Consider the following 17,791-nt stretch of genomic DNA (forward strand, 5'->3'; position numbering starts at 1 on the left):
TTCTCCTACCTTCAATCTTTCCCAGCATCCGGGTCTTTACAAATGAGTCAGCTCTTCGTATCAGGTGGCCAAAAGTATTGGAGTTTCGGTTTCACCATCAGTCCTTCCAATGAATATTCAGGACTGATTTCCTTTAGGATGGACTGGTTGGATCTCCTTGCAGTCCAAGGGACTCTCTTTATGTGTCAAAGGCATAAAATTTGGCTGTCCACTCTGTGCATCTCTAATGTAACTGCGTGTGTGCGCGCTCAGTCGTGTCCGACTCTGCAGGACCCTATGGACTGAGGCCCGTTAGGCTCCTCTGTCCATGGGATTCTCCAGGCAAGAATATGTGTCCGACTCTGTAGGACCCTATGGACTGAGGCCCGTTAGGCTCCTCTGCCCATGGGATTCTCCAGGCAAGAATACTGGAGTGGGTTGCCATGCCCTGTTCCGGGGGATCTTCCCGACCCAGGGATCGAATCGCTGTCTCTTACTTCTCTTGCATTGGCAGGAGTGTTATCACAGCTGTAATCAACGCGGGACTGTGGGATAACTTTTCAGAGACCCTCCTAGGGCTGAGAACCTGACCGGGAGAGGCAGGGCTGGGACAGCCTGGAGACAGCTCTGGACCAACTCAGAGCTGATTCATCAGAGAGCATGCAGCAGATGCCACAGGTGATGTGAGTCTTTTTTTTTTTTTTTTTTTCCTTTTTTAATATTATTACTGGTTTGCTTCTAAAATTACCAGTCACAAAATTAAAGTTTTTTTTTTTTCTTTTTAAATCACAGGTATGCTCTCAAATGGTTATTTTGTTTCTGCTAGCCTCAGCTTTCCTTTCAGAGTATAGGTGTGAAATCACCCAATACTAAGGACACCCCTTGAAGTGGGAAGGTGATACCTACATAACCCTGAATGTTGTTTGCTGGACCCCTTCTGTAACCTCACTCTATCCTCACTGTCTAGTCCCGGAGCTGACACTGGGAACTTGAAAGATGTATTTAAGAAGGCTTTCCTCTTACTCCCCTATAAAGAGGAAATAATTCTGCTTTAATTTAATTCTAATCACCGAAAATCTTCTTTACAATAAAATAACAATAGCTAATATTTGGGCTTCCCTGGTGGTTCAGACAGTGAAGAATCTGCCTGCAATGCAGGAAACCTGGGTTCCATCCCTGGGTTGCGAAGGTCCCCTGAAGGAGGGTGTGGCAACCCACTCCAGGAGTCTCGCCTGGAGAATCCCCGTGGACAGAGGAGCCTGACGGGCTGCAGTCCATGGGGTTGCATACAATAGGACACAACTGAGCACTAAGCACAGCTAATATTTACTGAATGCTTAGTATTTGCTAGGCACTAGGTAAAACCCTCTGCGTGTATTGTTTCATTTTAACCCTCAGCCCCTAGCAGCAGGTAAAACCCTTTGCATATATAATTTCATTTTAACCCTCAGCCCCTAGTTAACAGCTGTGGGGGAAGAAGGCCTGCAGGAAAGGGATTTGCAGGCTCCAAACCAGCTGTTTGTCAAACACCTTTTTCCACATTCAACAAAAGCACGTATTATGTGACCTTCACGCATCTTCTTTTAAACCAGGCAACACCCTCTCCGGGTTTAGAATGTCTGCCACAGGGACTTGGGACTTCCCTGGAGGCCTAGTGGTTAAGACTCTGAGCTCCCAATGCAGGGGGCATGGGTTCAATCCCTGGTCAGGGAACTAAGATCCCATGCGCCACGTGGCACAGCCAAAAATAAATTTAAAAAAAAAAAAAAAAGCTATGTCTGCCACAGGGACTTAACATCAGCAACCAACTACCACTCCTATCAATAATAAAGGGTTGGTAACTGTGCCAGGAGCTGTGCTCAAAACTGTTGGGATCCCAGAGTACTTTGTTAAAGACATCTCTAATGAATTATGATTGATCTGTTTGTAAGAAAGATATTTGAGCAGCTGGAGGGTAAGGACCACACTGTCTTACTAAGTTTTTTTTAGTAATTTTTTGTTGCACAGTACAGACTGTGCAATCTGAGTTCCCTGATCACTGGACCACCAGGGGGTTCCCTGCCTTACTCAGTTTTATCCTGGTGGTGCCTAGCAGGGTGTCTGGTGCATTAGCAACATCCAACAAAAATATGTGTGGAATGAAGGAGCTGAAAAAGTGAATACAGAGTCCCCCGTAATTTGGCACATCAACAAATGGCTTAGTTTTATGAAAGAGCATTCCTATGGACACAAGGACACAATCTTCCCCACCCTCAATCTGTCAGGTTCCTCGTGAGAACACCTTCAGGCAGGAGACCTGATTCTAGAACTGGCTCTGTGACTATTTGGCTGAGATTCTGCTTTTTGTTGCATATCTCCAGTGCTGTTTAATGCTTCCCCTGGGCCATTACAAGGGCAAAGCATTTAGGACATTGGATATTTAGGAGCATTTAGGATAACTGGATAACTTAGACCTGACTACAAGGAAAACCAAGAAAGCAAACAGTAGAGTTTACATCATTGGACTTAGTAAATGATGGTGCTGTAATTCCCATGCTGCCTCCTTGACGTGTGTCTGATCTGGTGTCCCAGCCTCTCTTTCCTGCTTCATCTTGCTCCATCCTAGTCCATCAGGTCAGAAAATGTACCACGCTCCTTTCTACCTCAGGGCCTTTGCACATGCTGTTACCATTTATCTGGAATGCTCTTTTTCTTCCTGTTTGCCAGTCAGCATCTACTTATCTTTAGGCTTAGTTCAGATGCCACTTCCTCAGGGAAGCCTTCCCTGAACCCTCCACTCTTGACCTATGCTCCTATTGTATGCTGACACAGTAGTTCAAAGCTTTATTTTTTGTAGCACTTACCAGGTTTTCACAACCTATTTGTGATTTGATTAAGATCTGTCTCTTCCATTAGATGGGCATCCCTGGTGGCTCAGTGGTAAAGAACCCATCTGCCAAATCAGGAGACATGGGTTTGCTCCCTGAGTCAGGAAGATCCCCTGGAGAAGGAAATGGAGAACCCACTCCAGTATTCTTGCCTGGAAATCCCATGGACAGAGGATCCTGGGGGGCTACAGCCCATGGGGTCACACAAGAGTTGGACATGACTTAACAACTAAACAACTTCACTAGACTGTAAACAAAGATTGAGTCTGCTTTGCTCTCTGTTGTGTCTGCAGTGGCCAGCAAAACAATATTTAATGCGAGCTCAAATTATTTTGTCTCTTTGCTAGACCTCGTAAGCGTGCATTTGGCTGAGGACCCAGAAATCATCATTTACAGGACTGACTAATGTGCCCTCATTTGATGAAGTTCTCTCAAAGACCATTCTGGTTTTTAACCTACCTTGTCAGCTGTGATTCTGATTAATGTGTCTGGTTTCTTAATCTGATTGTATTCATTGTTCTGTATCACGTATGTAGTGGTTACTATGATGATTCTGTTTGGCCCAGAATGATGAACCTTTTTGAAATGGACCCCAACAGAATTGTCATCACATGGCTCAAGAGAAACAAAGATGCATGGCTTGGAAACAGCCACTGTAGCTACTGGTATCTCACCAGAGAAGGAAAATCTCAGATCAAGGTCACCAAGAACAACTCCAGATCAATCCAGGATCAATGGTATACACAAAGTTCTGGGGCTTCCCTGTGGCTTAGACGGTAAACAACCTGCCTGTGAATGCAGAAGAACCAGGTTCAATCTCTGGGTCGGGAAGATCCCCTGGAGAAGGAAATGGCCACCCACTCCAGTATTCTTGCCTGGGAGATCCCATGGACAGAGGGGCCTGGTGGGCTATAGTCCATATTGTCACAAGGAGTCAGACACGACTGAGCGATTCACACACACACAAGGTTCTAAACCTCAGCCACGTTTCCTGAAATAAACCAAGCTTACCCCATAGTGACCCTCAATCCTTTTCATTCTATCAGCACTTTTAAGGTAAAACTGTTAAGTATTATCTTGTATTCAGAATTTCGGTATTATCTTTATTCAGAATTTCTTTCTTTTGGGTTATTTCTATTTAATAGATCTGTTCACAAACTCTAAAAATACACTTCCATCAGTCTTTTTTGAAGGCTGAGATAATTTCTGGCAGGCAAATTATAGTACAATTCAGTTGCCTCCTTTTTTGGCCACTGAATGGCCTATGGGATCCTACTTTCCCAGTTCAGTTCAGTCGCTCAGTTGTGTCCGACTCTTTGTGACCCCATGGACTGCAGCACGCCAGGCTTCCCTGTCCATCACCAACTCCCGGAGCTTGCTCAAACTCAAGTCCATCGAGTCAGTGATACCATCCAACCATCTCATCCTCTGTCATCCCCTTTTCCTCCTGCCTTCCATCTTTCCCAGCATCAGGGTCTTTTCAAATGAGTCAGTTCTTCGTGTCACGTGGCCAAAGTATTGGAGTTTCAGCTTCAGCATCAGTCCTGCCAATGAATATTCAGAACTGATTTCATTTAGGATTGACTGGTTTGATCTCCTTGCAGTCCAAAGGACTCTCAAGAGTCTTCTCCAACACCACAGTTCAAAATCTTCAATTCTTCGGCAATGAGCTTTTTTTATAGTCCAACTCTCACATCCATACATGACTACCGGAAAAACCACTTCCCCAACCAGGAACCAAACCCTCACCCTTGGCCGTGAAAACAGAGAGTCCTACCCACTGGACTGCCAGGGAATTCCCCTTTCAAGATGAAAAATGTTGATGACAAAATATAAAGGCTGAAATCTAGTTTTATCTTGTAACCAAAGGCTGCCTCTCTTTCACAGAAATTGCTTATGGACTTAAATAACTAGGGTTGAGAGACAGAAATTGATAATACTAAGGTTTCCATTTTTGAAATGCATGTACTGTAATACACAAGAATATGGATGGGTAAGAATAGGTATGGGTAGATACTATAACTCTATGAGCTAAAAGACATTTAGTTACAAAACAACTGGACTTTTTTCAAATCCTTCAGGTCCCTGAAAGTGTTCTTAGCATCTCATCAGTGTTTTCTCTTTTCACTAGGTAAGTTGACGTGCAGCCGTGAACCTATCATGAAGAGAAGGAGAAAATTTAATATTTTGTTTCTCAGAAAGTCGGCCTCTCCAGGGACATTCTGGGTTTCTAACTTGGAGGCAATCGTTCACAATCGAATACACAGGACCTTTCTCAGTTTTGCCCTGTATAAACTAGCCTAGCCTGGGGGAGAAAGCAAGCGTTTATAAAGAGCATAGCCAAACTTCACCCAATTTCTCTTTTCAGCACCCTCATTAAAAAGGCTAAATGGGGTGGCTCCTCCACTCTCATGAAAATCATCTCTGAAGTAGCACTGAAACCTTTTAACAAAGGGGCATTGATAAGCACAATAGAACTTTGATATCGGCAATGCTTAAAAAAACTGCATTCCCATTCCTCAGGAAATTAACTTGCCAGGTTTGGTTTCAAGAGAGTAACCGTCCTTATTTTGCTCCTGTGTCAGAAAAAGAAACCCCAAAAAACTATTTTTATTATTAAAAATATTTTTTATTGACTGAAGCTGATCATTATATTCTTTAAAAAATTAAATTACTTTACAGGTTAAAACAGAAGTTTCAGTCTTCAAGGATTAAAAAAAAAAAATGCATATAAAACTTGATCTTCCAGAGAGCTTTGGTTTGTATAAGTTGATGGGACTACTACTGATCCAGACAAGAGGGAGCTCTGCTCAGCTTTTGGGACTGAAGGACCTCGACTGTCAGTAACCCAAGAGATAGTTTGCAGTTAAAAAGGTTTTATATTGTATCACTTTATGGCTATTTACACAGCCAAGTTCAGGGCTAAAACTACAAGGGAAAACTATTTCTCATATATTTGGAGCAGACACTGATAAGCTACTGGCTATAATGTAAATGTATGCACAGGTTTTAAAAAATCAGATGGCTAAAACAGCATTTTTTATGCATGGATTCTCCATTTGATGTTCACACTTTTATAGAGCTTCTGGAGTATTTAACCAGAGTCAGCGTCTTTATAGAGAAGGCTTTTTCTCTGTAAGCATAAATTCCAAGTTGGCATATTACATATAATATACAATTAGGTCTCATTTCTTACACATGAAAAATATTTCTTCCACATGAAAATGGCTAACCTGAAGACAAACAAGATATAGATGTTTAAAAATTAACTTTCGGTTTCAGCTCCCCTTTGGTATTAGATGTTGCTTACAAAGGATTACCATCCGCTTTTTGTTTTCAAGGCTAAGTATTAGGTATGAATGTCTGCTTCCTGCCTTCCACATGGATGAGAAATCAGCTTCTGTGGGAAGGAAACACAGTTAATCAAATCAAAATCAATGAGCACTGGATGGTGTGCGATAAGCTCCCAGCTTCTAAAAAAAAAATGAACTATACAGTCTTGATTCTCAACAACATAAGGTCATGCAAACTATTAGAAATATGAGGACTTCTCAGGAAAGAGAAAGAAGACAGGGAGAGAGGGCTGCTTACGCTTGGTGCGTTCACAATTGTAAAAAATGTTCTTATGCTTAAGTGGAAAACAACTGAGATGATTTTATATTTTAACTTATCAAACTGGCTTCTAAAGAAACTTGGCATAGGAAATGAAGGTTCGATAGAAGGAAACACAAATCAAGAAAGTGCTTCCTGGGTCAATAAGCCTTTTTTAGAATACTTGAAACCCCATGGAAAGACTTCTTTTCAGACAGACATTCGGATGAAAATACTGACATTGGAGTTTGAAAGGTATATGCATTCACTTCTTTAGGCTTAAAATTCTAGGTACTGACAACAAGAACTTTTGGATCTGCATTTCTCTTATAAGTAACTGACATTTGACTCTGATTAAATTTAGAAGATGTGTATAAATAGGTCAGGCAAGAGAGAAAGGACTAGGGGTCAAACTCATTGCTGTGCTTCTAGATTATCAATGTTCCCAAGTTACTTATTAAATATAAATATAAGGTGAGATAAGGAAAGGTGACTTACCCATGATCACGATGAACACTGAAGTTAACTTTTGTTTTCTTCAGTTACTGAGAGGGATATTTTTTTCAGCTGACTCTTCTGAGACTTCCATATTCTACAAAACAACTCCCAATGAGTACCCAGGATGGAATAAGAAAATACTTAGGAGGACAATACACAAATACAGCAGAAATGCCTTTAAAAGACCTTAGGGAATTAATGAAATACAATGAAGCAATTTCATACAACCATCAGCCAGCCAGCCAACAAAGATGGACTGATTTCCTGCTCATGTGTGGGGCCCCTCTGTCTCTAAGCCTGCAGTTGGAATGTTCTATTTGCTTTACCGTATGCGTGTTATGGCTAAACCCTGGGAGTCAGCTAACGCCCAAATATAACTGGCTCTCTGTCAGCCTTAATATAGACTCTGCGGTGAGCCTGCAGTGAGGACAAGGGTCATCAAGAAGACTCCACAACTCTGAGCAACGCTTTAATTCAGCACAGTGCCTACTGAGGGCGTAATATGGTTAGGCTTTGGGGAGATATTAAAAAAGAAGAAGGAAAGAAGAGGAGGAGGATACTTGGAAAGACACTGGTAGACTCCAGTGGTGAACCTGGGCTTGCTCGCCGCCTCATCTTCCCACGGGGCCAGCCTTTGAGCCATGTTGGGATTCTTCTTGGTGCTTCCAGACCCCTGGGCTCTTAATCACGCTGCTCTCCTCTCTACTGGGATAGCCTTCCTATGTATTTTACAATATGATGTATTTTACTTCATTTTTCTAGGGGGGACTTCCCTGGTGGTCCAGTGGTTAAGACTCCACACTTCCATGCCTCATGGCACAGCCAAAAATAAATAAGTAAATTTTTTTTTAATGATACTAAAATAAAATTAAAAAGATGATTCTAAAAGGGATCCATAGGCTTTACCAGCCTGCCACAGAAAAAGTTAAGAACCTTGACAGGTAATCCCAACAGCTGCCAACTACTGATGAGGAGACTGAGTCCTGTGTTCGGGTCAAAACTCCGACTTCAGTTTCAGGCTGAAACTGAAACCCACCCCACCCCGCGGGAGGTCTGCTGCTGATGGTGCGGCAGCTGTGCTGTCTCACTCGTTCCTTTTTTTCCTCTATTTTTAAATTAATGTTTTTTAAAGAGCATGGTTTGAACATATATACATAGACAGATTCCTGTTCCCACCTCATGTGTAGAATACCACATGAAGCTTTCAGGATCCTGTCTCCTCTCACTCACTAGTACATGCTGAAAAAGACCCTGATGCTGGGCAAGATTGAGGGCCGAGGAGAAGGGGATGACAGAGGATGAGACGGTTAGATGGCATCACCAACTCAATGAACATGAGTTTGAGCAAGCTCTCCGAGTTGGTGATGGACAGGGAAGTCTGGTGTGCTACAGTCCACGGGGTCACAAAGAGTCGGACACGACTGAGTGACTGAACTGAATATCCTGGAAACATCTCCACACCTACGACCTTCCTGTTCTGTCTCAGGGTCATATTCCGTTGGTGGACAGGCCACAGCTATTCACTCAGATTCTTCTTGCTGGACACTCAGATCAGTTCCTAACTTTGGCTGTTATAAAGCAATGCTGCCATGGGACTTCCCTGGTGGTCCAGTGGCTAAGACTCCACGCTCCCAATACAGTGGGCCTAGGTTCGACCCCTCATCGGGGAAGCTAGATCCCACAAGCTGCAACTAAGAGTTCGTATGCCACAACTAAGACCTGGTGCAGCCAAATAAATGAATAAGTAAAAACAAATATTTTACAAATAATAATATAAAAATAAAGCAAGGCTGCTGTGAAAAACCTGTCCATATACCATTTTACATATACACAGCTGTATGTGAATGAGAGAGTCCCAAAGTGATGCTGCCAGGGCAAGTTTTAGACAACATTGACAGGTTCCTTGCCAGAAGGACAGAAGTACTTTGTGCTTCCCCAGCAATGTGAGAATGCCTATTTCAGAGACAGGCTTTCAATTAAGACCTTTGTGTTTAGCGACAGATGGCAAAATCTTGGGGAAGCAGACAGGCTGCTCAAAACTTATCCTGCTTCCTTGCTGCAAAAATTAAGAATTTTTTACAAAATTATGTACTATTTTCTGTAACCAGCAATACTCCACTCAAAGGGCCAGAGGGGCAGAATTTGCAAAGTGCACTGCCAAGTAGATTTCTGTTAGTTAAATTTTACTTTCCCAACATCTCTAGAATCAGTGAATAATCCATTGGAAAATATATTACATCTGAAAGCAGTATTTTTGCCAACTAAATGATTATCTGATTCTAGCTGGGATGTTAAGCAAGAGATTTAATCACTTTCCCTCTCCTGTAAAAGGAATGGTTGTGATGAGATCTCTCTTCTGGATCTTTCTAGCTCAAAAATTCTCTTAAACCAAGTTTTCACCAAACTTGAATAGCTGTAGCATTTTTTCCATCTACACCTGTGGTCACCCTTCTGCATTCTTCCTGAACTCCTATCAGCTCCATTCACGGTATTTACCAAGCATACTCTGTAGCAGGTATGGCCTGTGCTACACCGGGGGGTGGGGGCTACGATGAGTGACTGAGGCTCCTAAAGGTGCTAAAGCGGGAGCAGAGACCCATGGATGTTCCCAGCTGTCATGTGCCGGGACACGCACTCTGACACACACCCCCACCCCCCAGCGGTGCTATGAGGACAAAAGTGAGAGCTCCTGATTACATCTTAGGAATTAACATGAAACCCCGAAGAGGAGGTTAAGAGAAGAACCCGAGGCCATGAGGGTGAGTAGGAGCTGTCAGAAGGATGACTCTGAAGCATAGCTGGTTCTGCTATGACACTTGTTTTGAAAACACACATTTGTTCCAATTCATCTGATATATCTAAGAATGACTTGAGTTGTTTGCATTTGTTAATGCCTAATTTTTGTCCACAAGAAACCCTAGGTGAACTGGGCTGGGTCATGTAGGAATATACCCACCCCTACTTCCAGACCCCTCCAACGCCCACCAGCTCTCGCCCCGGGGGTGTCATGAAACACATCCACACCCGCTGCTACGACTTTCCAACCAATTGCCCTCCTCCTGCCACTTTCCAGTGAGTCACAGACTGCAGCCTCTCCGATGCCCAATTCTACCTGCAAACTTCAGGGCTTTCTCAGGGTCAAGTGCCACATTTATGGCAATATTTGTGTGTTTCTTAACACATGCATAAAGCTGTCCTACCATTTAAATGTCCTTTTCAAGATGTGTCACTGATAAAGGTTTTGAGGCTATGTTCCAAATCCCATTTTCCCCATAAATTGTATGGTTTTTATTGTGCAGTTTTGCACTGTGTGGTGATTTTTAGGAACCCATATGTTGCATTATGGAAGCTATAACTGTGGTTATCAAAATACTAAATAAGACTGTGATACAATAGTATATAGCCTTCTTTATTAGGGCATTAAATAATAAGGTCTAGCAGCAGGCCTAGTGGTCTGTAATTCTGACACAGTACTTAGTGTAAATGATATTTCAAGACACCAGTAATAACTGCAATGTGGTAGAATTACTTGTTATTTCTACTAATGACAAGATCATAAGTAGCAGGTGTGAAGATGGCTCATTTCCTATATTCGTAATTGAAAGACGTGCTCTATTTCAATTAGAGATTAACAAAAATAACCTAATGTGTAATTTTTACCCCTCCATCAAAATTTATGGATCTTCTGAATTCTATTCAACAAACTCTGATGAAAAATCTCTGCCCAACAAATCCGCAAGGACAGAAAGTAGATGAACATCGGCCTGAAGCGGGGAGGGGAAGTAAAATGGGGAGTAACTGCCAGTGGGTGCAAGGTTCTTCTGGAATGATGAAAAGGTTCTAAAGCTGGATCACGCTGACGGTTGCGCAACTTTGTAAATATACTAAACCACTGAACTGTATACACTTCTACATGGGGGAGGCTACAGATAGGTGAACTATACCTCAATAAATGCTGTTAAAAACTTTAAAAACTCTTACCAATACTTAAAAATGTTCTACCCCAATGTAAATAAACAACTTCACGATGCTGCAAAGATTTTGTCAAGAAAAAAATCCTCCTAGGAAATACCAACAACTCATATTTAAAATGGGCAAAGGACTTAAAGACACTTCAGGTTAGTGAAAAGGTTACTGAAAACTTGGTTTAAAAGAATTTTTGAGCTGGAAAGATCCAGAAGATCTCATCGCAACATTCCTTTCACAGGAGAGGGAAAGTGATTAAATCTCTTGCTTAACATCCCACAGCTAGAATCAGATAATCATTAAGTTGGCAAAAATACTGCCTTCAGATGTCATATACTTTCCAATGTATTATTCACTGATTCTAGTGGAGGTGATGGAATTCCAGTGGAGCTATTTCAAATCCTGAAAGATGATGCTGTGAAAGTGCTGCACTCAATATGCCAGCAAATTTGGAAAACTCAGAAGTGGCCACAGGACTGGAAAAGGTCAGTTTTCATTCCAATACCTAAGAAAGCCAATGCCAAAGAATGCTCAAACTACCGCACAATTGCACTCATCTCACACGCTAGTAAAGTAATACTTAAAATTCTCCAAGCCAGGCTTCAGCAATATGTGAACCGTGAACTTCCTGATGTTCAAGCTGGTTTTAGAAAAGGCAGAGGAACCAGAGATCAAACTGCCAACATCTGCTGGATCATGGAAAAAGCAAGAGAGTTCCAGAAAAACATCTATTTCTGCTTTATTGACTATGCCAAAGCTTTTGACTGTGTGGATCACAATAAACTGTGGGAAATTCTTCAAGAGATGGAAATACCAGACCACCTGACCTGCCTCCTGAGAAATCTGTATGCAGGTCAGGAAGCAACAGTTAGAACTGGACATGGAACAACAGACTAGTTCCAAATAGGAAAAGGAATACATTAAGGATATACATTGTCACCCTGCTTATTTAACTTCTATGCAGAGTACATCATGAGAAACGCTGGGCTGGAGGAAGCACAAGCTGGAATCAAGATTGCCGGGAGAAATATCAATAACCTCAGATATGCAGATGACACCACCCTTATTGCAGAAAGTGAAGAACTAAAGAGCCTCTTGATGAAAGTGAAAGAGGAGAGTGAAAAAGTTGGCTTAAAGCTCAACATTCAGAAACTAAGATCATGGCATCCGGTCCCATCACTTCATGGCAAATAGATGGGGAAACAGTGGAAACAGTGGAAACTGGCTGACTTTATTTTGGGGGGCTCCAAAATCACTGCAGATGGTGATTGCAGCCATGAAATTAAAAGACGCTTACTCCTTGGAAGGAAAGTTATGACCAACCTAGATAGCATGTTCAAAAGCAGAGACATTACTTTGCCAACAAAGGTCCATCTAGTCAAAGCTATGGTTTTTCCAATGGTCATGTATGGATGTGAGAGTTGGACTATAAAGAAAGCTGAGCACAGAAGAATTGATGCTTTTGAACTGTGGTGTTGGAGAAGACTCTTGAGAGTCCCTTGGACTGCAAGGAGATCCAACCAGTCCATCCTAAAGGAGATCAGTCCTGGGTGTTCATTGGAATGACTGATGCTGAAGTTGAAACTCCAATACTTTGGCCACCTCATGCAAAGAGCTGACTCATTAGATAAGACCCTGATGCTTGGAAAGATTGAGGGCAGGAGGAGAAGGGGACGACAGAGGATTAGATGGTTGGATGGCATCACTGACTTGATGGACATGAGTTTGGGTGGACTCCAGGAGTTGGTGATGGACAGGGAGGCCTGGCATTATGTGGTTCATGGAGTCGCAAAGAGTCGGACATAACTGAGCTACGGAACTGAACTGAACGGATTCACTGATTCTAGAGATGCTGGGAAAACAGAGTACATAGGAGAAGGGGAAGACACCTGAAGGGCCAAGGAGTGCATGAAGATGCTTGTCGTTAGGTTATCAGGAAAATGCAAATTAGTCAATGGCAGTGAGATGCTATGTCAAATATACTAGAATGGCTAAAATCAAATGGACTGACAACACTGAGGTCAGGGACTTCCCTGGTGGTCCAGTGGTTAACACTCCGCCTTCCAAAGCAGGGGACAACGACTTGATTACTGGGTCCAGGAGGACTCCATATGCCACGGAGTGACTACTACTGAGCCTCAACTACTGAACCAGTACACGAGAGCCTCTGCTCTGCAGCAAGAGAAGCCACCACAATGAGAAGCTGGCACCCCACAAACAGAGAGTGCCCCCCGCTCACCACAACTAGAGAAAGCCAGTGAGCAGCAACGAAGACCCAGTGCAGCCAAAAATTAATAATTAAAAAAAAAACCACGGTTGTGTGAGGCTGTGGAGAACCTAGGTCTTTCATACAGGGCTGGGAGGGACATAAAATGGTACCAACCACTCTGAAAAATGACTTGGCAGTTTATTAAAAATTTAAATGCTATAACTAGCAATTCTAGGTATTTACCCTTAGAGAAATGAAGACATATGTTAATTTAAAAAAAAGGCTTGTGTGTGTGAAATGTTCACAGCTTTACTTATGATAGTCCAAAACTGGTAACAACCCAAATAGCCCATCAACGGGCAAATAAACAAACTGTGGTCTTTTCATACAATGGAATGCTAATCAGCAATAAAAAAGAGTGAAATACTGATAAACAGCAACATATGAATGAATGAATGAATTCAACGTATGAATCTCAAAATAATTCTACTGAAAGAAGCTAGATAAGGAGTACAACCTGTAAGTCAGTCAGTTACTTTGGTCGCTTAGTCGTGTCCGACTCTTTGTGACCCCATGGACTGCAGCACGCCAGGCCTCCCTGTCCATCACCAACTCCCGGAGTTTACTCAAACTCATGTCCATCGAGTCGGTGATGCCATCCAGCCATCTCATCCTCTGTCGTCCCCTCCCCCTCCTGCTTTCAATCTTTCCCAGCAGTCTTTTCCAATGAGTCAGTTCTTTGCATCAGGTGGCCAAAGTATTGGAGTTTCAGCTTCAGCATCAGTCCTTGCAATGAATATTCAGGACTGCTTTCCTTTAGGATGGACTGGTTGGATCTCCTTGCAGTCCAAGGGACTCTCAAGAGTGTTCTCCGTAACACCACAGTTTAAAAGCATCAATTCTTCAGCACTCAGCTTTCTTTATAGTTCAGCTCTTACATCCATACATGACTCCTGGAAAAATCATAGCTTTGACTAGACGGACCTTTGTTGGCAAAGTAATGTCTCTGTTTTTTAATATGCTGTCTGCTGCTGCTGCTAAGTCACTTCAGTCGTCTCTGTGTGACCCCAGAGACGTCAGCCCACAAGGCTCCCCCGTCCCTGGGATTCTCCAGGCAAGGACACTGGAGTGGGTTGCCATTTCCTTCTCCAATGCATGGAAGTGAAAAGTGAAAGTGAAGTCGCTCAGTCGTGTCTGACTCCTAGCGACCCCATGGACTGCAGCCCACCAGGCTCCTCTGTCCATGGGATTTTCTAGGCAAGAGTACTGGAGTGGGTTGCCATTGCCTTCTCCGAATATGCTGTCTAGGTTGGTCATAAAATAACAGTAAAACCTGTATCATTGCATTTATATGAAGTTCTAGAACAGGCAAAACTGTTCCCTAATGATAAAAGTCAAATCAGTAGTTGCCTAGGGTGGAGGTAGGGAAAGATTCACTCCAAAGACCATGAGGGAACTTTCTGGGGTGATGGAGATGTTCTATATCTTGAGAGGGATGTTGGTGGTGGTTGTTCAGTAGCTAAGTTGGTTCCAATTCTTTTTTGACCCCATGGACTGTAGCCCGCCAGGATCCTCTGTCCATGGGATTTCCCAGGCAGGGATGCTAGAGTGGGTTGCCATTTCCTCCTCCAGGGGATCTTCCCAACCCAGGGACTGAACCCACGTCTCTTGCTTGGCAGGCAGATTCTTTACCACTGAGTCTAGTGTTTCCCAGGTGGCGCTAGTGGTCAAGAACCCACCTGCCAATGCAGGAGACATAAGAGATGTGGGTTCGATCCCAGGGTTGGGAAGATGCCCTAGAGAAGGGAATGGCAACCCTCCAACATTCTTATCTGAAGAGTCTCATGGGCAGAGGAGCCTAGTGGGCTGTAGTCCAGTGGGTCACAAAGAGTTGGACACGACTGAAGCAACTTCGCACACATGTACGCCTGCATATAGGCATTAAGGGCTTTCCTGGTGGCTCAGTGGTTAAGAATCTGCCTACCAATGCAGGAGACGCAGGTTCAATCCCTGGTCCAGGAAGATCCCACATGCTGCAGAGCAACCCAGCCTGTGCACCGCAGCTCCTTAGCCTGTGCACAGGGCTCGTGCTCTGCAACAAGAGCAACCACTGCGACGCGGAGCCCACACACTGCAGCCAGAGCAGCCCCCGCTCACCAAAACTGGAGAAAGCCCCAGGTGCAGCGATGAAGACCCAGCGCAGCCATAAACAAATAAATAAATGATGAAAAAAAAAAAAGAGGTATTTCAGGGATTTCCCTAGTGGCCCAGTGGTAAGAATCCATCTTCCATAGCCTGAATGGGAGGGGAGTTTTGGGGGGAAATGGATACATGTATATGTATGACTGAGTCCCTTCCCTGTTCACCTCAAACTATCACAACATTGTTAATCAGCTATACCCCAATACAAAGTAAAAAAGTTAAAAAAAAAATCTGTGGGATTTTGGTGAACTAAAATCCCACAGACAGAAGGGCACCTGAGCTCTCACACCACAACTAGAGAGAAGCCGGGGCGCTGAAATGAAAGATCCCGTCTGTTACAGCAAAGATCCTGCCTGCTGCAACTAAGACATGGTGCGGCCAAAAATAAATTAAAGAATTTTTTTAACAAATGGTATTTCAATGTCTTGCAGATCTTTCTAATTTTATTTGGTCAGGGATACAAAAAAGTTTAACTCAATGGCTTTCAAGTATCTTGAACTATGTCCACAGCGCATCCAACTAATGGACCTGGAATCTTATAGCACCCATCTCAAGCTTGTATTTTACAGACTGGGAAACTGGGACTCTAGTGCCCTGATTTCAAGTTCAGTGTTCTTTTCACTATTTATGTCAGGCTATAAAATCTACAAAGCAACTTATATCACTGCTACTGCAATGTTCCTGTGCTCAGAGAAAGCGTTTAGAATTAATGTGTGACACACTCCTCAAAGACGGATAGATTTAGAAAATGACTATTTTGCAATCCCTAATGAAACAACAGATCTAAAGCACAACAATCAAGAAACACGAAAGTCATTAAGTGAACTTTAGGGAAACTCTATAATAAAAAAGCTCAGGCTGACCATCTCCCCATTAAGTCTGACATCCAAAAGCGGGGCAACCAGACAGGAGGATCCCCTGATACGATGCACAGGCAGCAGACTGGGTGTCACCATGAGGGCGTAGTGCCAAAGCCAATGAAAAGAACCCAAACTGACCCCAAGTCTAAACAAGTCACTGGAGAGAAATACCAGCTTACAGGAATCTGGAGGCGAGAGGCATGTGTGACGCAACAGTGAGGGTGAAGCCATCCAGCCCATCTCAGTCCCTGGGCAAATCTACGCGACAATGACCCAGTGCTTCTCCCATAGATAAGTGGCATCAAAAGACGAAGACAGAAGGACTTCTCTGGTGGTCTAGTGGCTAAGACTCTACACTCAATGGAGGGGGCCCAGGTTCGATGTCTGGTTGAGGAACTAATAAGATAAGATCCCACGCGCTGCAACTAAGACCCAGCACAGTCAAACAAATAAATATTTTTTAAAAAATGAAACACAAGAGAAAGAAGAGAGGAGGAAGGAAGGAGAGAGGGAGGCAAGGAAGGAGAAGGAACTGTTAGTGATGAAGAGAGACCTTAGGGATTCACTGAAGTGCAAAATATGGACCTTGACTGAGTATTAATTTGAACAAATAGTAAAAAGATACTTTTGAGACAAACAGGGAGACCTTAAGGTGGTGTAGTCATTAGACAATATTAAAAAGTTACTGTGAATTTGGCTGGGTCTAATAAAAGTCTTTATCTGTTAGAGCTACAGAATGAAGTACATATGTGTGAAAAGACATGATGTCTGTTGTTTTTGCTAAGTCATGTTCAACTCTGTGTGACCCCACGGATTGTAGCTACCCGCCAGGCTCCTCTGTCCATGGGATTTTCCAGGCAAGAATACTAGAGTGGCTTGCCATTTCCTACTCCAGGGGATCTTCCTGACCTAGGGATTGAATGCAAGATGCAAGATGTCTCTTGCATCTCCTGCATTGGCAGGTGGATTCTTTACCACTGAGCCACCAGAGAAACCTGACATTATGTCTAGGGTTTGCTTTAAAATGTTTCAGGAAAAAACAGGACCGATGGGGGAAGATGAAACAAAGACAGCAGAAAGCTGATGGTTACTGAAACTCTGGGATTAGAAGTAGTCTTTCTACATCTGTACTTGAAATTTTGTATAATAAAATGTCTTTTAAAAATCCCCCAGAATGTACGTGCATGTGCCCAGGTAATTGGAAAGAGGAAGTCTGGGTGTGGTGACATCTGTGGCAACATTCTGTTCCTCCTTAAACGCAGGCTGCTAACCCCTTCCCCCAGACATGAAGACACCATCACTCTAACAGAAAGTGACCTTCGCACACAATGACGGAAGATGTTCAGATACTACAGGTTGGGTCAAAAGAAAAGGAAGCACGTACACTTTTGCTGGTGCTGAGATTCTCAGAGCTGATGGGAAGCAGGGTGCTCAGCTCCAGGTCCGTGACCATCTGACGGGATTCTGCCAGCAAACGCTGAAGCTTACTCGTGGGAGAAAAATCATCCTGGGAACACAACACAGTTCAAGCACTGATGAAATCAAGAAACACTTTCCAACATTTATGTCTACAAGAAACAATCTAACAGACACGAACATCAACTATTCATGACTAGTTC

The 17,791-nt window shown here is 43.1% G+C and overlaps 1 protein-coding gene across 11 annotated transcripts in view; it reads right to left on the minus strand.

Annotated features, from left to right (window-relative positions):
* Positions 1 to 5,453: 5,453 nt before the first annotated feature.
* Positions 5,454 to 17,791, minus strand: part of CCDC62 (coiled-coil domain containing 62) — a 44,961-nt gene continuing 32,623 nt past the window's right edge. For all 11 annotated transcript variants that reach the window (XM_055550516.1, XM_055550512.1, XM_055550509.1 and 8 more), the window contains 3 exons: positions 17,557 to 17,679; positions 6,936 to 7,029; positions 5,454 to 6,246 (listed from right to left, as the gene is read on the minus strand). In XM_055550516.1, the coding sequence (XP_055406491.1) occupies positions 6,976 to 7,029; positions 17,557 to 17,679 (177 nt within the window). In that variant the 3' untranslated portion in view covers positions 5,454 to 6,246; positions 6,936 to 6,975. The remainder of the gene's footprint in view (positions 6,247 to 6,935; positions 7,030 to 17,556; positions 17,680 to 17,791) is intronic.

This window comes from Bubalus kerabau, chromosome 16 (assembly GCF_029407905.1).
Source record: "Bubalus kerabau isolate K-KA32 ecotype Philippines breed swamp buffalo chromosome 16, PCC_UOA_SB_1v2, whole genome shotgun sequence".
Taxonomy (NCBI): Eukaryota; Metazoa; Chordata; class Mammalia; order Artiodactyla; family Bovidae; genus Bubalus; species Bubalus kerabau.